Source organism: Primulina tabacum, chromosome 7 (genome assembly GCF_025594145.1).
Source record: "Primulina tabacum isolate GXHZ01 chromosome 7, ASM2559414v2, whole genome shotgun sequence".
Taxonomy (NCBI): domain Eukaryota; kingdom Viridiplantae; phylum Streptophyta; class Magnoliopsida; order Lamiales; family Gesneriaceae; genus Primulina; species Primulina tabacum.
In genome coordinates, this window is record NC_134556.1 from 31,958,909 (window position 1) to 31,985,366 (window position 26,458).

General features: G+C 36.6%; 2 protein-coding genes across 3 annotated transcripts; one reads left to right on the forward strand and one right to left on the reverse strand.

The window, feature by feature from the left end:
• Positions 1 to 962: 962 nt before the first annotated feature.
• LOC142550682 (uncharacterized) lies at positions 963 to 4,299 on the forward strand. Its single transcript, XM_075659756.1, has 2 exons — positions 963 to 1,048; positions 3,558 to 4,299. The coding sequence occupies exons 1-2, from the start codon at positions 963 to 965 to the stop codon at positions 4,297 to 4,299; spliced, it is 828 nt and encodes a 275-aa protein (XP_075515871.1).
• A 15,526-nt stretch (positions 4,300 to 19,825) lies between these two features.
• On the reverse strand, positions 19,826 to 26,268 carry LOC142551277 (sodium/hydrogen exchanger 1-like). Of its 2 annotated transcripts, none has more exons than XM_075660423.1 (15): positions 25,966 to 26,268; positions 25,126 to 25,429; positions 24,904 to 25,022; positions 23,727 to 23,824; positions 23,484 to 23,540; positions 23,335 to 23,381; positions 23,062 to 23,256; positions 22,915 to 22,961; positions 22,343 to 22,409; positions 22,122 to 22,222; positions 21,900 to 22,001; positions 21,616 to 21,754; positions 21,451 to 21,513; positions 21,117 to 21,200; positions 19,826 to 20,433 (listed from the first exon to the last, which is right to left on the reverse strand). In XM_075660423.1, exons 2-15 carry the CDS (start codon positions 25,297 to 25,299, stop codon positions 20,080 to 20,082), a joined length of 1,647 nt encoding a protein of 548 aa, XP_075516538.1. In that variant the 5' UTR covers positions 25,300 to 25,429; positions 25,966 to 26,268; the 3' UTR covers positions 19,826 to 20,079. The 2 variants fall into 2 exon arrangements, with proteins under 2 accessions (XP_075516538.1, XP_075516539.1); XM_075660424.1 differs by having other exon boundaries at positions 25,898 to 26,268.
• Positions 26,269 to 26,458: the final 190 nt, after the last annotated feature.

Consider the following 26,458-nt stretch of genomic DNA (forward strand, 5'->3'; position numbering starts at 1 on the left):
CCAAAATGAATCATCATTAAAAGCTTAAACCAAATGTAATGTAATTTTTAAATTTATTATTAAACTTAATTAAAATTCGATTTGCATATTTTTAATAAATATTAAAACCTAATACTATTAATTAAAATTTAAAACACCCCAATTTATTTAACTAATGTAAAATTGTAAATAAAATTTATTAGAATAGATTTTGAATAAATTTTATTTGTGATTGTTTTGTATATTCTAACGTTGAAAAACAAAAATACACACTAAAGTTAACGTAATAATAAATGAATAATTAAAACTTCTATGATTAGCACATTTGGCCCCTTAATTCCAAGAAATAATATATTACATAAATATAGTTAAAAGTTTAATAATATTCGAGTTATATTGTCAAACATTTGTTGGAATTTGTACCAAATAAGTGGGGACGAGAGTGAGTCACAAGCAATGGAGTGGTTGGTCTAACTAATTATCATTGCAATGGAACTTTTTAAGTGAAAACAATATTTTATTGTTAGAAACTTAAGTATCTCGAGCAAATACGTTATCTGAGTAAATTAAATTAATTATCAAAGACAAAAACTTGTGAGAGACGGTCTCACGGGTCATATTTTGTGAGACGAATCTCTTATTTGGGTCATCAATGAAAAAGTATTACTTTTTATGCTAAGAGTGTTTCTTTTTATTGTGAATATCGGTAGGGTTGACCCGTCTCACAGATAAAGATTCGTGAGACCGTATCACAAAAGACCTACTCATTATCAAAATATTTTATTTTTTTAGATAAAAATAGTTTATTATTGATTTTACATGAACACCTACATTTCAAGATAAACCCAACATTGACTAAAATATCGGACTATCACTGGTAAATCATATTAGTCAGATGAATTGCATAGGAACATTCTATGTGATAGATTCGTCCGAGAAAGTATTGATATGTAGAAATGAATTTCTGATCTGATACCTCATGAATGGATCCATCAAGATTAGGCTCAAACCGGACTTTGGACCCCCGACGCATTTCTAACCAAGGTAGGTGGCCTGTGATGGATCTCAGGTACTCTCCTATAAACACCAGATTTGAGCGTAGGAGGGACTACGCCGGGACACCCCATAGCCCCCTTCTAATGGTCTCCTTCATGATTTCAGGTCTAAAGTAGGTCCGAAATCTGAATTCGGAATAGTCTCACTTACTGAAATCGAACCATGTATTTCTAGTAAGTATCATAATCATTAATCAAATGTTTAATTATTTCACTAATTAGGATATGCCACAAAACATTTGTCTCATTTTGTTGAATAGATAGATGTGAAAGGAATCTTCGATTCCAAATTACTCAATATTTTATTTTGTATTTCTAGACTAAAATAATAATTTGTTTCCTTAGATATACTTAATCGTATCTTTGGAATTATTCAATATAATTTGGGAAATTATCCATAAGATATACTATGTCAATCTTGTGTAGAGTTTGATTCTAATCAAACTCTTGTTTCTTTGTTTATAGGTAAGGAGTATCTATGAAGATCTAGGTCAAGGAGTGATATATATATGGTGTGATGTCGTTGACCCACCAAAATTAAATTTCTACTCTCTGAATAAAATTAGTGTAATGATGAGCATGGTCGAATCCACATGGAACGGGAGATTTATTTCTTTCGAGCAAAATGTAAATAAAGGGGGATTTTTGTATATGAATTAAATAAAATAATAAACTAAATTTATCTAAGAAAGGAAAATAATAAATTAAAATGATAATTAATCAACTAAAATAAAATGAAGAATTTAATATGAGAAAGATCTGATTCAATGGAGTTCTACTATTTAATTATATCATTGTTCATCGGCAAACAAATACTTTATTCAAGTTGTTCCAAGCAATTAACCTTAGAATTACAGGGATAGCCGCTAAAATCCTTGTGTTTTCCTAATTTAATTGACCAAACCCAGCATCCAGTCAAAACTTACCAATAATTAATTGGGCACGATAGCGTTCCATATTAATTAAAAATAGCATTTTCGTTTTGTGAAAACAGTTAATCATAAAATCTAACAACCGAGATAGCTGCAATTGATAGATCGAGTTTTGTTGATTTATTTAGATTAAATATATTATGATAACACAACACATCTAATATATGCTACTCATGTATCAATTGTTCGTGACAAATACGGATCACTGAAGTCATGGTTAGCAGTAGAAAATCATATATCGAATTAAATTGTCAGATTAATCGATATACAATATTCATATAATTAAATCATAAATCGACAAATACTTGGACGAACAAGAATATTAAATCTAAGAACGAATACCTCACAATGATAAATTAAACAGTAAAAACAACCCTTAAATCAGAAATAAAACTTAGCCTAGAGTTGTAGAGAAAATACTTGCGCCTTTCTTTTCTGCTCTTCACGTGAGTTTTCTTTGGAGAAGGTTGGGAGAATTTTTCTTGTGAATCTTATCTTGACGTCTCCCTTGTACTGTACGTGAATAGTGGGCAAAGCAACCAAAAGAACAAAACAATGTCTTGTACGTGAGGTAGGTTGGCTACAAGGAAAATTGGGTCCAACAAGTTTAATAGCCCAATAATCTAAAAAATGACCTAATCATTAAAATTAAAAGATACTTAAAAAATATCCTCCAAGAATATAGAGTTTTTTCCATAAAAAACTCTATCTTATATTTATTCATTGATAAGAAAATTCCTCAATTCTCACTAAGCAGCAGAGGAGCAGTCACAAGGCGTGATCACGCCTTATCCAAAAACCACTTCTGAATTTTTCTGTTCAAGTCTTCCACTAAGATCATATCGACAACTTTAATTGTGATATAAAATCACCCTTTTTAGCTCAGATTTATCGCATGAACAGAAAACTTCATCCTACAATAAAATCACAAAAAAATGTGTCAATTAAGCATGTTGAAAATGGTAACAATGAGAGATATGACAACAAAAAATGAAAATTATTATGAGCCTATCAATATATGACGATCGAATATTGAAAAGTGATGCGGTTGCTGCTGAATTTTGGACTTGAAGAGTTCCGCGTGAAGAGTTTAAGTGATCGTTGCGATTTTGGTGTTGCCAACACTCGAAGAACAACACTGACGCAGAGTGTTGATCGAAGAGTGGTTTCGTTTGATTTTGAGCATTGCGTGTTTGAGTTTATGCATCTCGGTGTTAAGTTGTAATTTCTTTTGATGCTATTTAATTCTTGGTATGTCAAGAAATTTAGTTTTGATATTTTTCGCTAGCATTGTTTGGTGTAAACGATTTACACATTTTCTAGTGAATTCTTTTTGCCATGAGGCATAACACAAGTATTCGTACTTGTGCATGATTCAATTCTGGTTTCTGATTATTTATTGCAATTATACATGTTTATTAATAATTAATTTATGCTGCTGTGTTATGTTCTGGTGTTACAACACCAAATTCTGATATATATATTCCTGAATATTTTTTGTGAGTTTATGATTTACAGCACTTCCAAGTGGTATCAAAGTCATCGCTTGATACACTAAGTGATTGATTCTGGTCGTCTGCTGTCTTTACAGGAAGTACACTAATAGCTTGATGGATTCGTTAGCGTCGAGCACTGCTTTTAGACCACCAGTCTTGGATGGTTCAAACTATGCTCTCTGGAAAGTCAAGATGGGGATGTACATCAAATCTATCGAAGAAAGGGCATGGCAACGAGTCTTAGACGGTTGGTCAACACCTAGGTCATCACCTAGGATACTTGATGATGATAGAGATAGTAGAAGTAAACCAGAGAATTCTTGGTCCAATGATGAAGTCCAAACCTCGAACTTTAACTCAGAGGCACTCAATGCTATATTCACTTCTGTTGATGTCAACATGTTCAGCCTCATCACCAACTGCATCTCTGCCAAAGAAGCATGGCATATTCTTCAAAAGCACTGCGAAGGGTCTGAAAGTGTTCGCAGAACCAAACTCAGGTTGTTAACATCCAAATTTGAAAGCTTGAGAATGGAGGAAAATGAGACTATTGTAAAATATGATCGAAGATTACGTGACATTGCAAATGAGGCTTTTAGTCTCGATGATCCTATGTCAAACGAAAGGCTGGTTAGCAAGGTTCTGAGATCCCTCCCTGAACGCTTCAATATCAAAATATGTGCCATTGACGAGTCCAAGGACACTTCTACACTTAACTTGGAAGACTTGATCAGCTCACTTCGAACATTTGAAATGAATCTGGACCTACAGAAAAGAAATAAAGGGAAGGCCATTGCTTTACAAACCACTGATGACTCCATGAACAGTTTAATTTAAGAGGAAAATGAAACTGAACTTTGTGAGAAGTCAATCTCCTTGATTACTAAGAAGTTTGGTGACTACTTGAAACGAATGAGAGACAAAAAGAAAACTGTGCCAACACCAAAACCTTCTTTTGTTCCTTTTGATCGGAATAAAATGTCTGCACATATTCAAGGGAATTTTAGATCAAGGAATGAAGCTTTGGGTCGACCAGAGGTAAAGAAACTTGACTCAATCCAATGTCGAGAATGCTCCGGATTTTGTCATTATGCAAATGAATGTGCCAACCGACTTCATAGAAATAAAAACATGGCAGTCACCTTGAGTGACGAGGACAATGATGAAGACCGTGACTCTAAGGAAGCAGACGATTGTACCTCCCTTAATTCCATCCAGATAGATATGAATAAACTACAGGTCAATCCCTTTGGTGTTGCCACTGGTGTTGCAAAACCAGGCCGCAACACTAAGTCAATATCACGATGTCTTAATGCTAAATCGCTGGAAAACTCAGATCTTGATAAAATCTAGGGATCTAACCAAGAAGAACTTACTGTGGAAACCATCCAGATGATGTACGAAGAACTTTATAATGATTGGCTCAGACGAAATAAGACAAACTCCATACTTTCAAAAGAAAACACTAATTTGAAGAGCAACTTGTCCCATCTTGAAGTCTTGCTGAGTAGGAAGGACCTTGAACTATGTAAGGTCAAGGATGATCTTGAAGAAGTATCAAAAACACTTGCCAAATTCAACTCAAGCTCATCAAAACTTGACACAATGCTGACTATGGGAAAGGATAGCAGATCTGGTCTTGGTTATGTTGAAAGTATGTATGAGCATGGTGAGTCATCTAACTCCAGTTCAAGGACCACAGTATTTGTGAAGGGTGTTGAAGATTGTACTGAACCTTTAACATAAAATCCACCGATAAAGACTATGCAAAGCTCAAGGCTGGTCTCTAAACAGAAGTTGAAAACATCCGGTTCATCTTCATCACCCTCAAAAGCTCACTTTTCAGCAAAGGTGTCACAAATCAAGAAACTTGCTTCAACCTCAAACTCCAAGCCAAGAAAGCGTCATTTCATGTGTCACTACTGCAATAAGCCTAGGCACATCAAACCCTTCTGCTATAAACTCAGAAATGACTGCCTCAGGTGGTATTCAAATCGGGTGTTGCATAAGGTGTTGTCCAACACCACGTCCAACACCGCAGTCAAAAGTTCCTTCACTAAGAAAATTTGGGTACCAAAAACTGTTACACGATGCAATGTCATTTATACCTCATTAAAAACTAACATTGCAGGTGCATGGTACTTTGACAGTGGGTGTTCTCGTCACATGACTGGGTCTAAAGAACACCTCATTGATTATCTTGAAGTAAAAAGTGGACGTGTAATCTAGGGAGGTGGTGCCAAAGGGAGAATTGTAGGCAAGGGAACCCTGAATGTTTATGGGCTTCCCGTACTTCACAATGTCCTACATGTTGAAGGACTTATTCGAACTTAATAAGCATAAATCAACTTTGTGATGATGATTTACATGTTAGGTTCAACAAAAATAATTTTGAAGTCTATAATGATGCAAATGTTTGTGTTATGTCAAGAACTCGGTCTACTGACAATTGCTATCTTGTGGGAGAAGGTGATGATTTCCGAAGTGCCAAGGTAAGCAATTTGGACCTATGGCATCAAAAACCGGGTCATGTGAACTTCAAGACCTTGAAGAATCTGTGTAAGTTTGAAGCTGTGAGAGGTATACCTAATTTGTGTTCAGATAATACATATGTCTGTGGACCGTGTCAGAAAGGAAAACAAACCCGTGTTGCGCACCCGGTGTTGCAACACTTTGGGATAACACGATGTCTTGAACTCTTGCACATGGATCTAATGGGTCTAATGGAAGTTGAGAGTTTGGTTGTTAGAAATACTCGTTTGTCTGTGTTGATAATAATTCGCGTTTCACTTGGGTAAGTTTCCTTAGAGAAAAATCTGATACTTTTGATGTCTTCAAAAAATTGCATGCCAGGATAACTAATTTGTATTATATGATGGTGATTAAAATAAGAACTGGTCATGGTAAGGAGTTTTAGAATTCATATTTCACTTCCTTATGTGAAAAGAAAGAAATCACTCATGAATTTTCAGCCCCTAAAACTCTTCAACAAAATGGAATAGCGGAAAGGAAGAATCGAACCCTTCAAGAAATGGCTCGGGTCATGCTGAGTTTTAAAAATGTGTCAAAACGTTTTTGGGCCGAAGTATACCTAATTTGTGTTCAGATAATACATATGTCTGTGGACCGTGTCAGAAAGGAAAACAAACCCGTGTTGCGCACTCGGTGTTGCAACACTTTGGGATAACACGATGTCTTGAACTCTTGCACATGGATCTAATGGGTCTAATGGAAGTTGAGAGTTTGGTTGTTAGAAATACTCGTTTGTCTGTGTTGATAATAATTCGCGTTTCACTTGGGTAAGTTTCCTTAGAGAAAAATCTGATACTTTTGATGTCTTCAAAAAATTGCATGCCAGGATAACTAATTTGTACGATATGATGGTGATTAAAATAAGAACTGGTCATGGTAAGGAGTTTGAGAATTCATATTTCACTTCCTTATGTGAAAAGAAAGGAATCACTCATGAATTTTCAGCCCCTAAAACTCTTCAACAAAATGGAATAGCGGAAAGGAAGAATCGAACCCTTCAAGAAATGGCTCGGGTCATGCTGAGTTTTAAAAATGTGTCAAAACGTTTTTGGGCCGAAGCTTTGAATAATGCATGTCACATTTCCAACCGTATATTTTTAAGGAGTGGATCTACCATGAAATCCTATGAAATCTTGATGGGAAGAAAACCAAAACTTAAATACTTTCATGTCTTTGGTTGTGTTTGTTATGCCCTAAATGATCGTGATCATCTTGCAAATTTTGATTCCAAAAGTGATAAATGTCTATTTCTCGGATATTCAATGAATAATAGGGCTTACCCTGTTTTTAATTTGAGAACTAGAACGACTATTTAGTCAATTAATGTATTGTTTGATGATTGCAGATCTGACAAGAAAATCTAAAGAGGATGATCCTGAAGGACTACTGGATACAAGTGAGCCATTGACCAGTACTAGTGTTGAGACTAGTGTTGAGTCCAGTGAGGTAACACCAGGCACAACACCACCTCTGAACAGAACAGAAGCCATGGAAAATGAAGATTTTGATGATGATTATGTGATAATCAACGGCGGGAGAGATATTTCCAGCAAAATTTAGAAGAATCATCCATCATCACAAATTATTGGTGAAATACATGAAGATGTGCAAACAAGAAAAAATGAGAAGGTTGACTACCGAAAGAAGATCGGATTAGAATGCATGAGCTCCACATTTTCCCAGGTGAGTCACCCATGCGTTGTGTCTCTAATTGAACCCAAAAATATTGATGATGCACTAAAAGATGAATTTTGGGTAAATGCAATGCATGAAGAACTGAAACAATTTGTGCGCAATGATGTATGTGATTTAGTTCATAGACCTTCGAATACCAATGTTATTGGAACAAAATGGATTTTCAAAAATAAAACAGACAAATTTGGTAACATTATTCGAAATAAAGTAGCTCAAGGGTACACGCAGGTTGAGGGGGTGGATTTTGATGAAACCTTTGCTCGTGTAGCCCGAATTGAGTCTGTCCGACTATTGCTTGCCATAGCATGCTACATGCGCATCAAGTTGTATCAAATGGATGTAAAAAGTGCTTTTCTAAATGGAATTTTGAAAGAAGAAGCATATGTGAGTCAACCAAAAGGATTTGAAGACCCACACCTCTTGGACCATGTATACAAGCTGAAGAAGGCTCTATATGGACTGAAACAGGCTCCACGAGCATGGTATGGTAGGTTGGCTGATTACTTGATCAACTTGGGTTTCAAACGAGGTGAAGTTGATAAAACTCTTTTCATTCAAAAGCTGAAACATGATATTTTGATATGTCAAGTGTATGTAGATGACATTATTTTCGGTGCTTCATCTCAAATACTTGTTAATGACTTTGCTGAGTGCATGTCATCACAATTCGAAATGAGCATGGTAGGTGAATTGAACTTCTTTCTTGGATTACAAGTAAAACAATTGCATGATGGTATATTTCTGTGTCAATCCAAGTATGCCAAGAATTTGATTAAAAAGTTCTCAAATGACAATACTAAGCATATGAAAACTCCCATTGGGTCAAGTGAAAAACTTTCTAAAGACGATGTTGCCGACGGTGTTGACAACACCATGTATCGCAGCATCATTGGTAGTCTGTTGTACTTAACTGTGACTCGCCCCGATATTATGTTCAGTGTGTGTTTGTCGCTAGGTACCAAGCAAACCCAAAAATATCACACCTAAAAGCTGTGAAACGTATACTTAGATACATTGCAGGTAAACTAGAATTAGGATTGTGGTATACACAAGAAAAAAACACGAATTTGGTAGGTTTTTCTGATGCTGACTGGGCTGGAGACCTAGATGATAGGAAGAGCACTTCGAGTGGGTGGGTGTTTCTATCTAAGCAATAACCTAGTGTCATGGTCGAGTAAGAAACAAAATTGTGTATCTCTATCCACTGCTGAATCTGAATATGTAGCAGCAGCTAGTTGCTGCTCACAACTTGTGTGGATGAATCAAATTATAGAGGATTATGGTTTCCATAGTGACGTAATGACTGCTTACTATGAGAATTCGAGTGTTATAGATATTTGCAAAAATCATGTTCAACACTCTCGAACAAAACACATAAACATAATACATCACTTTATTAGAGATCTGGTTGAAAAAGGCATAATTCAACTGGAATTTGTTAGGACTGAGAATCAACGAGCTGATATATTCACGAAATGTTGGAACTTTTCAAGTTCACAATCTTGATTTTGATGATAACAAAACTTGTTAATTATGTTACTAATAATCTACCTTAGTGTGCAGCATCTAGGATCACTTACGAGCTGTTTACATCGCAAACTGAAAAACCAACTGATCGCACAAACTGAATCAGTCTAACTGTTACGTCAATTGAGCAGTCCAGCTGATTGTCCAGTTGATAGGTGGTTCAGAAGGAGAACCTCAGAAGCCTGGCCAGCAGAAGGAGTGTTTAATTGATGAAGAAACCCAGCTGATCAGTCCAACTGAACAAGAGTGAAATCAGTTCCACTGACGAGTCAACTGATTTCACCAGCTCAATTGAATATCAGTTCAGCTGACTAGTTCAAAGCATCAGTCAGAATCTTTCAGTTATAGATGAAGACAAACTCTTTCAGTGGAGTCCAGCTGTACGTGAAGGTACAAAGCCTTTGTCCAATCCAAGGACAATAATGGACGTTGCATCAGAGCATTAAAGACAAAACGTTTCAGAAGGGCAGTCGAAAAGTTGAGACATATAGTCCAAAAAACGAATTCAAGAGCCAACGGATACAATAAATGAGTCTCATTGTACGTTCAGTCTTCCCGCCTATATAAAGATAAGATCAGTGAAGACTCAAATAATAAGAAATATACACCATAAGAAGAAGCTGAAGAAAAAAAAACGAGATTCAATACAAAAAACTTCTTCAAGAGAGAAAAGAAAGGGCACGCACATTGCACATCTGCTTTCAGAAGCATTCAGCCCAGAGGGACACTTTAACGTGTTATCTGCTTAGTTTAGAAGTCATTTTCCCTCAGTGTGTGAGAACATCCTTGTTCAGTTCTTACACACAAATTCTCTCAACCACTCAAATACAGTCTTGCACAAAGATGTTAACCTTGTGTATGTAGTTTTTGACACATAGACGTTAAAGAAGTGTTGGCTCGAAGGTGCTGCCTTCAGTCGTAGCTAGGAGTTCAGTTTAGGCAGTAGTGTAAGTCCTAGATGAGTGGGTTTGTACAAAAAGTTGTATAAATCAAAGTCTTCTAGTGGATCCTACCCGAGGCGGTAGAAGGGGTGACGTAGGAGTAGTTGAAGTCTCCGAACATCCATAAACATATTTTGTGTATTTAACTGATTAACTATTGTTTTCAAACTGTTTGGATCAGTTAGAGTATCCGTCAGTTCAGTTGTCAACATAACTGAAGTGATGAATGCAAAATCTAATCTACCCTTTTTCGGTTATTCAGTTTACATAAGTTAAAACGTTTTCTAATATAACAGTTTTCTTCACGAAGGATTACTTCGAGTTTCTTCCGCTTGATTTTTAACCAAACTCGATTTAATTCATCGGTATTAATATTCTTAGAACATGAGCTATTGCAGCTCATTGGAGAATATTTTGTTTGAAGTATTCGAAAGATGCTCAGTAAATGATCCTTCAATTGGTATCAGAGCGGGTTATTCTAAGAAAAACATTTGAAGAAAACTATGTTTTAAAATTTTACTTTAAAATAGTGTTAAAATCTATTTAAAAGTATTTCATACTATTTTCAAAACTATTTGAAAATATTTATATGTCGCTCTTTAGTAAAGAGTTGAGAGGATTGGCTCTGCAACTAATATTATAGCCACTTCTTTAGACTCTTTGCTTAGGGGTTTTAATCAGCCTGCAGGGGACTGAGAATCATCTGCAAAGATGCAGCCTACCAGGTCAGCTGCTCTTCAGACAAAACTCATCCATGCTGGGACGTTGGTTGATTAAATCACCAGCTGTATTCCAGTTGAGCCTAGTCAGAGTCTGCTCGACCAGTTAATCTGCCAAGAAGTCAAGTTCAAGCAGTTTAACTCGTTTCTCTAGCAAATTGAACTCACAACCGATGCATCATTTCAAGCAGTCAAGTAACCAGTTGATGGTATATCCAGTTCTGTCGCATAAACCAACTGATATCTGATGTTGTTTAATATATGCTCTGTTGTAGTAATTTTTCTTGTTCAACTGATGTATGTACTCAGATGTAAATACAAGGAAATTTATTTAAATAAACATCATATTTTTTCAGCTGTGTTTCATTGTGACTGAATGGATATTTCCAAATCTCTTGTCTATATTGCTTGAATGATTATAATCTCTGAATGAATGATTATATAAATATCTTTCAGATACGGGTTTTTATTCAGTTTCTGAGGGGGAGTTTTTTGTTTTTCTCTCAAACTGAAATTATTGTCAATCAATTTTAAAATTCAGTTGTTGAGAAAAATTCTTTCCTTTTCATCAACTGAAAAGTATTTTCTCAAATTCTGGTTATCTCTCTTAAAAAGTTTTTCAATTCAGTTTTGAAGGGAGATTTTTTGTTTTCCAAAATTTCTTTAAATTCTGTTATAAAGGGGGAGCTTTTAATGATTTTGAATATAATAACCCTTGAACTGAATATATTACGCTTAACTGCTCAAGTCTTTGTAATCATCAAAAAGGGGGAGATTGTTGGAACTTTTCAAGTTCGCAATCTTGATTTTGATGATAACAAAACTTGTTAATTATGTTACTAATAATCTACCTTAGTGTGCAGCATCTAGGATCACTCACGAGCTGTTTACATCGTAAACTGAAGACCCAACTGATCGCATAAATTGAATCAGTCTAACTATTACGTCAATTGAGCAGTCCAGCTGATTGTCTAGTTGATAGGTGGTTCACCAGGAAAACCTCAGAAGCCTAGCCAGCCGAAGGAGTGTTCAACTGATGAAGAAACCCAGCTGATCAGTCCAACTGAACAAGAGTGAAATCAGTTCAACTGATTTCACCAGCCCAACTGAAGATCAGTTCAGCTAACCAGTTCGAAGCATCAGCCAAAATCTTTCAGTTATAGATGAAGACAAACTCTTTCAGTGGAGTCCAGCTGTACGTGAAGGTACAAAGCCTTTGTCCAATCCAAGGACAATAATGGATGTTGCATCAGAGCATTAAAAACAAAACATTTCAGAAAGGCAGTCGAAAAGTGGAGACATATAATCCAAGAAACTAATTCAAGATGCAATGGATACAATAAATGAGTCTCACTGTACGTTCAGTTTTCCCGCCTATATAAAGAGAAGATCAGTGAAAACTTAAATAATAAGAAATATACACCATAAGAAGAAGCTGAAGAAAAAGAACGAGATTCAATACAAAAAGCTTCTTCAAGAGAGAAAAGAAAGGACACGCATATTGCATATCTGTTTTCAGAAGCATTCAGCCCAGAGGGACACTTTAACGTGTTATCTGCTTAGTTTAGAAGCCATTTTCCCTCAGTATGTGAAAACATCCTTGTTGAGTTCTTACACACAAATTCTCTCAACCACTCAAATACAGTCTTGCACAAAGTCGTTAAACTTGTGTATGTAGTCTTTGACACATACACGTTAAAGAAGTGTTGGCTGGAAGGTGCTGCCTTCAGTCGTAGCTAGGAGTTCAGTTTAGGCAGTAGTGTAAGTCCTAGCTGAGTGGGTTTGTACAAAAAGTTGTATAAATCAAAGTTTTTTAGTGGATCCTACCCGAGACAGTAGAAGGGGTGACGTAGGAGCAGTTGAAGTCTCCCAACATCAATAAACATATCTTGTGTATTTAACTGATTAACTATTATTTTCAAACTGTTTGGATCAGTTAGAGTATCCGTCAGTTCAGTTGTCACCATAACTGAAATGATTAATGCAAAAACTAATCTACCCTATTTCGGTTATTCAGTTTACATAAGTTAAAACGTTTTTTAATATAATAGTTTTCTTCACAAAGGATTACTTCGAGTTTCTTCCGCTTGGTTTTTAACCAAACTCGATTTAATTCATCGGTGTTAATATTCTTAGAACACGCGCTATCGCAGCTCATTGGAGAATATTTTGTTTGAAGCATCCGAAAGATGCTCAGCAAATGATCCTTCACGAATCCTTTGGACTTTGAGAGATTTTCAAATCTTCGAAAGTCTCTCAGCATGTGCTTACAATGGTCACATACTCATGTTGTCATTGGTGTTGTCAACAGCGGTGACAACACCATTTTGCATGTCTATTTTTAGGATGCTAGGCATACTACATAATCATAACCATCCTATTTAATTGTGTAAAGTCTGAACAGTGAAGGCAATTTCTGAAAGGTATTCTCTGAGTGTTCATGCTTCCAATCAAATGTTGAGGAATAAATTATGCTCAATCCAAGGCATCGAGTAGTTGAGGATATTCACGAAAATCGTGATCTTGTCTAAAGTAAAAAAGTGACTTGGAAAATGCGAGCATAAGGAGAAAAACAGAAAAGAGGTCAATAATTAAAAAAATGAAATTTGTTTAGAAGAAAATGGAAAAAGCTACCTAGAGGAGTCCATTGAAGACCGTTCGTCTAGTGTGGGAGCAACCACTTCTAAGTAAAAATAGTAATGAAAAAAGCTACCTAGGGGAGTCCATTGAAGACCATTCTTCTAGTGTGGGAGCTACCATTTCTGAATCAAAAAAAAAATCTTATGGAAGTTTGACTAAAACTCAGTGGTGTTGCCAGGAGGTGTTGCCAACACCAAGTTCAGACACTGCACAATTTATACAATTGCCTGACAGTTTAATATTTCATCATATTTGAGGCACATTTAGGACATGAATATTGATTTTTGTTTCGTGAATTCATCATGTACAGTTACATATCAGTGTTAACCTATGATGGTTGATGAAAACCTTAATTACCCAGTTTTTTTTGAATTTATGTGACTTCTTGTGCCAGTGATTTATAATCGACATGGGTTTTCATGGGATAACCTTCTGAAATGTTTTAGCACTGAATACAATCTACTTACCTTATGAAAGAAGGGCAGAATAGTAATCATGGAATTGGGTAAATTCAGAAATGTTACTGTTGGGCCTAGAGGAGACTGTTAGGTATTTTTTACCATTACTGTGCGACGCTTCCGGAATAAAAATCTTACCGTTGCAGCAAGGGTTTTTATACTCAATCATATGTATTTTATGATAATTACCTTTCGTTTATTTTTTCTCTCTGATTTTCCGAAGTCGATCTTGAACTCCTTCGCCGTGAAGTTTATTTTCGATCTATATTATAACACTCATCTTCGTGAAAATGGCAGAAAACCAATTTTATCCGCTGGATATCCACAGTAAAATGACTGCAAGTCGTAGTGTTCCTCCCTCTGCAACAACACCACCAGCAACACCATCAACAACACCTTCTACTGATAATCCTCTACAGATTGTGGTTGCTGATCCTAACCCCACTCCACTGGAAGAAATTGCTCCCGGTGAGCCAGGCAATCCAGTCGATATCGACAATCCACCAGATTACGAGGCATATCGGAGAGCATTCCCTCCTCAACCTATGTGATGATGCTCAAAACGACAAGCAGGGTATAGCCCTGATTTTTCCGAACCAAAGAAATCTCGGATGGCCACATACTTTACACTCGATCCAGATTTCTCATCGGGAGACGACTCTGATGATGAAAACAATGAGTTTGTTGCTCGAAAGAGGCCAACCCTCTCTAATAAGACCTCGGCTCCTTCAACCTCCTCTACTGCTCCACCGGAGGAATCATCATAACTTTCTCAAGAGGTATGCTTCTCCTCTGAGAACGAACAGTCCTTAGCTGATTTTCTTAACAGCCTACGAGAAGCAAAAGATACACAGGAATCGGTGCCTAAAGAGGGAGAAGCTCAATCGGAATCATCTGAAAAGATTCCATCGAAATCTGGGTCCAGGTCTGAAACAGAAAGAACCGATAATAGCTCTGGTCGGGATACTGTGTCTGAAGAAGATTTTGTTACAGCTGATGTTGGCATCGGTGTTGCCAACACCTCCGACAACCCCCTTGATGAAGACTATGATCTCGATTCTGCCTTCTCACATGCCTTCTACTCTGAGGTTGCTGTGAGCCAATGGCATCTGTATGCCAATGAGAATTTTTGGAAGAAAGGAACGTGGATGCGGAGTTATATGAACGATACAATTTAATCTCGTTCCTCAAAAAACGACAACTACTCGCCATGGTGAGCTCAGCTCTGCCTTATCCCAAACGACCAGTGCGAGAGTTCTACTGCAATCTCACTAATGGAGTCGGTAATTACACTTTAGTGCGCTTTGGCCGAGTATTTCTGCGGGATGCCATTTACCAATTCTCTCCGGCTATTATAAATGACAACTACGGTACTCCAAGCATCACTAAGGACGACCCCATGTTGACATTGATGAACTCACTACTGTACTGATTGGGGGTGTCATCACAAAGTACCATGTCCGCCCACATCGCTTGGCAGCTGGAAGTTTAACATCTTTCTATTCGGTTCTCCACAAGACGGCCATCCGCAATTAAACCCCCTCCTCCAATACCACGGTGGTCACCAGGCAGCATGCATTTGTTTTGTTTGATATTGGTACTGGTCGGGCTTTTGATTTTGGGAAACTGGTGTTTCATACGGTCCTTCGATTTGCTGAAGGAAGGCTCAATTCTACCCGACTCCCATTGCCTTCTCTTATTCGTGACCTTCTTGAGACTCGAGGCTTTGCCAAGGAGAAAGATGAACAACTGATCAAACTAGGGGAATCATTGAAGATTGCCCCTGCATTCTTCAAAGGAAATCGGAAAGTGGATCTTCCATGGTCTGCTACAGGTGATGCGCCGGAGGCTGGAAACTCTATTCCCTCATCTACTGCTGGTGTTGACCGGGATGTTGGCAACACCGCCCCCTCGTCCTCATCCACGTCTGAAGGGTTCATCCTGTTGACCACTTCTGAGGTCCAAGCACAAATCGCGTTTGGACTCAAGCAAATTCAACAGGCACAGGACACTATTACCTTTGCCCTTCAGCAGATTACCCAGGCCAAGACCACCATTGCCTATCATGAAAATCAGATCGTCGACTATCGACTGCTGTTTGAAGTTGGTGTGCATTCTGGCCACAAAGGGGAAGATGAGCCCAAAAGTGATGAAGCTGCTGATACTAACGCATAGGCAGAATGATGATGGAGAATGATGGTGTTATGATAATCATGATGATGTTATCGTGTTTGATGTTATCGTTTCATTCCTCGTACTTTTATTGTTTTTGCTTTCATAGTTTCCTTCGTTTTTTTTCTTCATATTTTTATATTCTCTAATGCCCGGTATTGTTATTCAGTGTTGCCAACACTGTCTACAACACTGTTAATCTAACATGTAAAATTCAGGGGGAGTTGAATTATGAACTACTCAATCATCACGTTTGGAAGTTTTTTCTAGAAATGCAAAAATAGGGAGATTGAAAGGAATCTTCTATTCCAAATTACTCAATATTTTATTTTGCATTTCTAGACTAAAATAATGATTTGTTTCCTTAGATATACTTAATCGTATCTTTGGAATTATTCAATATAATTTGGAAAATTATCCATAAGATATATTATGTCAATCTTGTGTAGAGTTTGATTCTAATCAAACTCTTGAATCTTGTTTCCTTGTTTATAGGTAAGGAGTATCTATGAAGATCTAGGTCAATGAGTGATGTATATATGACGATCGAATATTGAAAAGTGATGCGGTTGCTGCTGAATTTCGGACTTGAAGAGTTCCGCGTGAAGAGCTTAAATGATCGTTGCGATTTTGATGTTGCCAACACTCGAAGAACAACACTGACGTAGAGTGTTGATCGAAGAGTGGTTTCGTTTGATTTTGAGCATTGCATGTTTGAGTTTATGCATCTCGGTGTTAAGTTGTAATTTCTTTTGATGCTATTTAATTCCTTGGTGTGTCGAGGAATTTAGTTTTGATATTTTTCACTAGCATTGTTTGGTGTAAACGATTTACACATTTTCTAATGAATTCTTTTTGCCATGAGGTATCGCACAAGTATTCGTACTTGTGCATGATTCAATTCTGGTCTCTGATTATTTATTGCAATTATACCTGTTTATTAACAATTAATTTCCGCTGCTGTGTTGTGTTCTGGTGTTGACAACACCTTAGCACAACATCAAATTCTGATATATATATTCCTGAATATTTTCTTTGAGTTTATGAGTTACAGCACTTCCAAGATGAAATGTTGATATTTTTTTGGAAAGTTTTTTAAAAAAAAAAAATCAACCTTAACCGCCAAGCAATTGAAGGAAGTTGTGAGCTAGAATAGAGGTTAGAAGGTTATTTTTTCAAGTATTCAAAATTTACCAAATAAGAAATGGTTCCCATTGTTTTTATGGTTTTTTTTTCATTTATGTGGGGTTGTTTTTGGTATTTCACATCCAAAAATATTATTTACAACGTGTGACTGCGTGAGCATTCATTTTCGGTTAAAAAAACATAACAAGAGTCTATAGTTCCCAGTTTGGATTTGATTCTCAAAATAAGAAATCAAAATTGTGTGAATCATAATGGAACCATTTCTTCTTTTCTAAAACAATGGAGTTTATAACATTTTCCTCTGGTTATTGAACTTGTTTATGTCATTATCAAAGTTGAAGTCGTATCTTGAGAAAATATTGTTTTTTTTCCAAAAACACGGAGAGCGGAACAAAATATTCTCAAGAACATAGTGTTTTCAACACTAGTCTCAACTTTGACATCTTCATTGTCATCTTCTGAATTTTCCTCAAGTTTACGCAGAGTTAAAAGATATGTCATACACCCACCAAACCACCAGTATGCGGGTTTTACCAAGTGCATACATTTAGACGCGGATCAATGGGGATACGTCCTACAGTTATACACGAAAACTATGTTGCTGAAAAACTGTGCATAGCAATACTGTTGGCATACTCTCTATAGTGTTTTCGAATCGTTTGGCCGCTTCAAATTTCTCTAAATAAGATCACAATCAACATCAAGGTCATATCCTTCCTTCGAAAGAATTAGGGGGAAAACATAGGGGATGGCTAATTCCAAAAACAAAAACACACAGATGTGGTCCTTTGACCAACATTTTCACTTTGTGGAAACCTGAGGATGCCATTGTGGTGTACTTCTGGATCCAAGCATTTCCGACGACGTAAGTTTGTTTTGTTTTTGTTTAATGATGATGATGGATGGAGTTCGCGACCTCTATTTTCGATGCAAACTGGATAAACATTTGGATTAACGTAATAGCCTGTAAATCACATTATTCAGGGCAAACTATGTGCTACAAGCTCGTCCGAGAAAATGTTGAAAGGATAATCGAACACATGAAGTGTTCACCTATTTCATTAACTCGGACACCCCTCAAAGCTGACATAATTTTGCTCTAATGTAGAATATATGTCACAAGACCTGGCCAAGGGTTGAGTCTAACCCGGATCCGAACTGTAAGGCCAGTGTCAACGTGCCGGTTAACCAAGTCAACGGGTTTGACCCGGAACAGTCTTGAGGCAGTCCGTTTATGGTTTACGAGCAGAAAACACGTCGACTCACTAGGTTGGACGTGTTCGACCCGAAGGGTCGGTAATTTTTAATTTAATTTAATTTTATTTTAAATCATCGGCCACGATCAACTAATCAAGTGACGGTTGGAGATCAATAGTCATGATTTAAAGACAGTTTGCCGATGTGACGGGTTGACCATTTGACAATTTTTTATTATTGTTATTATTGACTTTGAAATTAACGGTCACCATTTTGTGGTCTTTGATGATCAACAGCCACAATGATCTTTCGTGCCAACCACTGAGTTTTTTTTTTTTTTTTTTTGTTCTGATTTTCTTATAAGTACCCCTCTCACCCTCTTTCATGTTCTTTCTTGATTCTCAAAATATCAAGTTTCAAATATTGATTTATTATGGATTGTTGATTTATTTTCATAATTAATTCAATTTCGTATAAATCTTGATGTCCAATTTTATTTTTTATTTTCATATTTATATCTCAAAATGTTGCACCTAGGACCAACATGTTTATGTTACAAAACTTAAGTTTTTCAGTAAAGGGAAAATTTCAATTTTATTCATGTAAGTTGACTTATTTTGAATTTAAACCATTTAACTTGTTAAAATTTGATTTTCATTCAGTAATTTGGATTTTTTTTGTTTTAACTTTTTTTCCCAAAACTACTAATTCCATCTTATATTGCTTATTCGACACTGATATTGTCTTATTTGGCTCGTGTGTCAAGAACAAAGATTATATCACATATTAAATATACATAAAAAAAATAATAAAAAACGACAAATTTTTTCCTCTCAATTTTAAAAATTGGGGATTATTTTGTTTTTTTATAGGATGAATTTTAATTGAAGTAAGATGAAAACTCTTGTCAAATGTGTTAACGGAACAAAAAATCAGTATCAAATAAATCATATTCGATTAATTTAATCGTTTCGGGTAAAAAAACAAAAACAAAACCAAAAACACAATTTAAGTTATTATATGAAAATAAAATTTTGACAATTTACAAAACTAAAATTCAAAACAAGTCAACTTACATTACTAAATTTATAAATTTTCATAATAAATATTCTCTTTTTAAACAAAAAAAAAAAACCATCAAAAACCACAATGTTGTAAATATCTATTTACTGCACGAAGGGCGGGTAATTCTGTCATTTGGATTTCATTTGATTGCGTCGAATATTATCAAAATGTACTCTCTAGAAACAATTTTATTCTTTATAAAAAAAATAAAAAAACAAAAAAAAAAACTTGAATTCACTTCCTTAATGCAAATTTGTCTGAACAACAGATCTCTCCCAAACCAAAGACAAACATTTACATTATGACTACACTGTAAATTTTTTTTCTCACGTTTAAGGAGTGAACAGCATGCAGACAAGCTTCACGCAACATCTATTTGGCAGCAGCCACAAAGATTAATCAGGATCTATACACCACAACCATCGCATATAATCAAAAAAGCCCGAAAAAGTTGATGAAAACAATAGCTCAAACCTGATACTATGCCATACAAAACTATGAGGCGCACATACTATTTGAGTATCATTAGTAGTTGCTATCTTCATGTAAATCATGTATGCTTCGATCGATCGGTGAGGCCGGAACAAAAGGAACAAAACCACGCCCACCAAAAACTGGACGCATGAAAGCATCATCGAATTTTCTCCAATAATAGTGGACAGTATGAGTCGGTCTTGTTAAGAGCATCCGTAAGCTACTTGGGCGGGCTATAGTCTGGCCACCTTCTGAAGTCTGTCCATTTCCAACAAACAGGTCGGTTATAGAATCCTGGATGAGAAGCGGTAGAGTGAAGGATTGCTGAGATGAGATGCTTCTGCTTATTGGTTTCGATGGGGGCATCAAGAATTTAACCATAGGCTTCGTCATCAAGCCAAACACCTGGAATAGACATGGAGAATATGTTAGCGGAATCCAATTTTGATACAACAGAATTCAAAAACTAAATAAAAAATCAATATAATATTTTAAGGCAACGGAAAATCCAAAATATCGAGGGGCGGTGATTAGCAGTATTTTGGCTACAGTGTCTCATTTAATGGGTGTCACAAACCACTTTTTCAACAGCTCGAGCATGAAAGACTGTTGAAACAAAAATTGTACGGTTAAACACCATTCCACGCGAGTAAGCCAAAGACCTGAGGAATATATACTTGGGAAAATAACCGAGATATACATGCACTGGTTGGTCGAACATTAGGTAGCATCTAAGACCAATTTAATTAAATAAATAGGATTTTGCAAATTATGCATTTTGAACTTACCCCAACTTTTTTTTATAAATGTTAGGAAACATTTTTTACAAAAATTAAATCTCATAAAATTTGACCCAACAATAGTTTATTTTAATATTTTGGGAGTGGATGGGGGTGCGGTGCACTTGCACTTATTTCCTCTTGCGGAATCTGCCACTAGTTTGTGAATATCTTTCCAACAAGAAACTGTGGGGGAAGGTATATCGGACAAGATGAAGTGAAACGAATTTGCAGGATAGACAAAATCATCAATGGTATTATTGATACAGACTCTAATGTGCTAGTCCATAGAAGCAAAAGATGTCTTACCACAGTGCTGAACAGCACAACCGTAATGGTACTGGTAATCAAGATCGCATTCCCACGTACCTGTGTGTGACCGTCCCTGGTAAACTGCATGAATGGAACTAACGAGTCAGACATTATAAAACCCCTGAGCTTTTCTTCAACTCAGGGAAAAGTGTAATAGAAAAGCAGTGTTTGTCCCAGACGAACTGTGTATAACTATGAAATGTGGTGTTGGAATATCAGTGAATCACTTGATATATACTTAATATTTCAAAGCATATCGAGTTTTGTGAAATGTTGAGCAACAGAAACAGCCTAAGAATCTTCATTGCAGCAGACACAGCTGATAGTTTACCTGGTTGTAAGCAAGGGCCATTGAAACAGCACCGCGCATAAGACCAGCCCACCAGATCGTAATCTACAGTTCACAGTTGGAAAAATGATTGAATAGGCAAAGTAAATGAATGTAACGTACTCTTGAAACAAAAATTCTTGGAAACAAAAATTCTTGAGCTCATACTTGCTGCTTAAACCCGATTTTCTCAGATGGAGACTTCTTGGTCAAGTTAGACAGGAATGACAGAGGGAAAACAAAAGCCGCTCTTCCCACCAGCGTCAATCCCAGCAGAGTTGCACTGACAGAAACTGATGTTTTGGGGCTGAAATGAAAAAAATGCAATAAAATAAGAGGATAGCACATGGTATTCAAATTTCAATAGCATGGCTCGTGAAAATCCCACGGCAACTAATATTTCGCCACGTATGCATGTGTCTACACTCAACTGACATAAGCAAACGTCATACCTGTCAGATACAGCGTTCCACTTCTCAATGTCCAGGGCATCCATACCAACATAGAGAAATATGAATACCTCAGCAAGGAAGGACAAAGTGGCAAAGGTATGCCTATATTATAGTTGCAGATGTATATCAATTAATGAGAATTGGTAAAGAATTAACCAGGGAAGAGAGAGCAACAAACGCAACTTGTCGAATAGCATAGTAAACAATACTCAAATATCTTACTTGGTGGTTACTCTTGAATTCTCTGTGACATTATGCCAGGTGTAATGTGACATCACAATACCACAGAAGAACACGGTGAGGATTCCGCTCAAATAGAATAACTGAAAAGACAGGTCAGAACTATAATGAAATTCTGCCTCACAATTTAAGGGTCTAATACGTGAGATGAATCACAAAAAATTCAACTTTCAGAAAGCTACGCAAATTGTCCAGAAACTTACCTCAGCCAGCATGTATGAAACGTAGGCCATGAGCATCATTACGGCAACCTCACGATCCGTGGAATGCCTATAGTTCATCAAAGAATCAGTGACACGATTGACAGACCACATTCGACTTCATCTCATAATACAACTCTAAAAATCTGAGAAGAGCTTTGTAGTATCTTTGAAAATACTATTGAGATAGCATTTGGCTATAAATTTTAAGCGTTGCTGCCATATGTAGAAAGAAATAGAATCCAACAACTTTGTGAAAAACAGAGGAACAGTGTAAGATTGACAAGAAAATGTAGAAAACAGATTAATTATATAACTATCAGATTGGAAATAGGTGATCTAAATCTAAAATGTGAAATAATATAAGATAGAAAGTTTCAAAAAGTGACCAGAATTCTAATTTTTGAGAAACATTATGTCCAAACAATGACTGGGCACTTGTGACTTGACTTTCACTCTAGAGCCCAACCAAACAATTGTGGCCAGAAATTCTTCAAACACTTTTAGAATACGATATTTCAAATTCAAGTAAAGTTTTGGTACAAGAAATCAAATTCGTGGAAACCGTGGCAAACCTTCCAAAATAGAGCTTCTTTATGACGTAGGCGCTAAGCAGTCCAACCTGCAGCCAAATCATTGTCAAAACCATATAAATGAACTTAATCAGAAATTTAAACGGGCCAGCATCCACAAAAAGAGAGCAAGAGAGAAGAAGGACTCACGGCAACACCCAATATAGTGCTTGTGATAAACAAGTAAAAAAAGTTTCCAATCAGATTCAAAGCTTCAATACCACTGATATGAGATAGGTCGAAGTTCTGGACTGCATTGAAAAGCACCACAGAAGTTGCGTCATTTACAACACCTTCTCCAAATACTAAACTGTACAGCAATGGCGTCTCGTCCTGATTTAGCACCTGCAGCGTCGAATAAAGTGTCACAATGTGAGGATGTTATCAAGGCAGACTCCAATAGCAATAAGACGCAAAATGTACCTGCAATGTACAAACCGAATCTGTGGCTGCAAATATCGCTCCAATTGCTGAAAAGAACTAAAACAATTAGTACAGATATATAAAATCACGCTGCATCTACCTGCACACACGTGGAAGGGTAGAGAAAGAGAGATAGAGTGAGAGTGCACCAAGATAATCTCCCATTCCCAGCCCAATATCCATTTTCTGGAAGATAGCAATAGCACCTATCACAAGATATAACTGATGTAAGTTACCGTACTATGAAATTCTTCACAAGAAACAAACAAGAAGATTAGTCTTGTTGGAAGAGCAAGCATGAGATGGCTCAAATGGGTTTAAAACTTATGGCGATTAAAACTGAGAGGAAAAGAATAGTTCTCCCTATGGCACAAAAAAGTAGGAGGCCATACCCAAAGATATGATGGTGAAGGAGATCAAGGTACCAAGTGCTCCAAACATCATAATAGTCATGAAATTGCGAAAGAATTGTTTCTTTTTAACCTGGAACCTGATCAGAAACAGACTTGTGAGTTAGCATTATTGTTATGTAATAAAAGGTTGAAGAAAACTGAGTCGAGGACTCTCAAGTCAATGAAAGAAATATAAAAGAAGTTGACCACAAACAAGGTGTGCGTGAAATACAAGCAACGATTGTAATAAAAAAAAATAATCTTAATACGACCTAGCATTTTCTCCAACTTTGTAAAAGGAACAAAGTTGGAAAGCTACAGAACCTGTGCTACCCTTTTGTGCAACAGTTGAAAAGCAGGCCTTCAAGGAGAGATATACATTAGAATTGGTTCATCCGATATGTCAACCAGAGGACTGGCAGTACATGCCCAGTCATGGCAACTGTTTCTATAGTACGAACCTAAAAGGTTTAAAAAAGAGGAAACTAACCTAAAATATTCAGAAAAGAGGTAAACAGGATGCCCATATAAGTGAAATAAATCAGAAGTAAACTTGCTAACATAATTAGCCATGATAAAAAATTTAAAAATTTTACACTTTCTTAAACTTAAACCTTGCCCCTCAAAATACATCAAAACGCCACTCCCACCCCCGCTTCACCCTCCCGGTTCCTGGGTCAGCTTTGACAGAACCTAACATCTTATGCATCATTATGCTAGCAATGTTATATACTAGAAAAGGACATCAATGTTTGAGAAAATACATAGTTTCTGATTGAAATTGCCGCAAGGTCAGCCACGACAATAGTGTTCTTCTAAAACTACGTGGAACCGACAAAATGGTCGAAAACACATGAAACTGCCAGGACTGCCCAAACATGGGTCCATACAGAAACACAATCAGTCACTTGCTAAGCTCGCAACCTCTCGGACGTCTCATCGTCCCGAGGTCACTCACAGACCACACCACATAGTGTGGTGTGGTTGGTGGGAAAGGAAAAGTAAGACACTAAACGGAGCAACACAAACAGGTTGACCTGACAAATTTCTTATCCACCCAATTCAACTCATTCAACAGAATCCTTTCATGACCAGCTCATTTCAACCCTCCCAAGCCCAGCCCAAAAGATAAAATCAAGCTTCGACAAGTGTATACTTTTGCAAATACAAGACTTACCCTGCATTAAAAATAATTGGCGGAAGCAGATAAATGAAGAAAAGATCCTCACTGAACACCAAAAGCCTTGAGCTTGTCCCTCCACTTATGAGTAGAATTACAACTCCAGTGCACAGACCCTATAAATAAAATTAACTCAGATACTTGAAAAAACAAAAAGCACACAAATATAAACACAACCCAAATCACTGACGTGCGCCAGAAAAACACAAATATACTCACAATTACAAGAGTAGTGATAGATTCATTCATCCAACGATTATCCTCCAATAAATGCCCGATCACAATACATCCACACAGGAGTGTCACAAAAAAGGTAATCGAGATCACTGAAGCATGATCAGAGGTTGACAAATTATTCACTGTAGACAGCATAATTCCAAAGTCATACCCCATTTCATCCGATATTCCAATTCAACAGAGTACAGCGCAAATCTCAGCCAAACTTGTTAAATATGTCGATTCTGAGCTTATGCTGACAAGAACTGAACTCAAATCGGTTCTCCAGCAACAATTATCTCTGTCCCTGCATAACAAAAGGTAATTATTCTAATTGTAGGTCGAAAAATAAAAACTCCAATTTCACCAAAACATCAGGTACGAGTAAAATGACACACACAAAACACCCCCGCTTGCACACACATAATCAAAAATAAAATAAAATAATGTGCCTTAGAGAGATCAAAACAGTGATAGAGATGAATTCTTTTTCCTCAGATAGATCCACTAAGCACTAGCATATCTTGAATAGATGGCCAAAGGGCACCACAACAAACATGATCACTTGCATTCAGCAAATCGGTTCGTTGATGAAAGTTCATGCTAACACTCATATGAACAGCTATCTATCCATGCACCACAAAAAGCTCAATCAGTAACCAAAACATATGTACGAACCAAAAGATCCGGCAAACTACATGCCTGCATACACAAGCACCACAATACACAAATAACCTAGTGCATCACGCTTCATAAAGAATTGAGCAAACTTAACAATAAATTGAACCCACAAAGCCCAAGTAGATCTCGCTTCACAAAATCAGAAAATCAAGCTTCAATTACCAGAAGAAGGAAAAAACAAAAGAATCGCTTTTCCCTGCGCTCTTTTTCCCTAAATTAACGAATCCAAGTGAATCGGCAACTTTGCTCAAGGTATCATAACTCGCAACAGTGATTGTAGGCAGAAACAGAATCCTATTAAAAAAACCCAACAAATATCACGGTCAAAGTATCCCCAACCACAGATATCTTCTCCTGTAGTCACGTAAGTATCCCGCAAATGAGGTGAAAATTCTAGAGAGCGAAAGAGTGGGAAACGGACAGGAAGTGGAGGGTCCGCGAATGAAATTTGCACAACTGTGCGATAGACTTCTTTGAATAACGAATTACTACAGAGTAGGAGTTAACTGATTATTACAAGCTCGGTTTGGTTGTCATTTAGCACATTACTGAGCTTGTCGAGGCACGTCATTGTATATGATTCACATTACACAACATATATCTCTTTCGCGAGCTTAAAAGTTTAGAGGTTTTCGATTTAAATTTTTATATATTT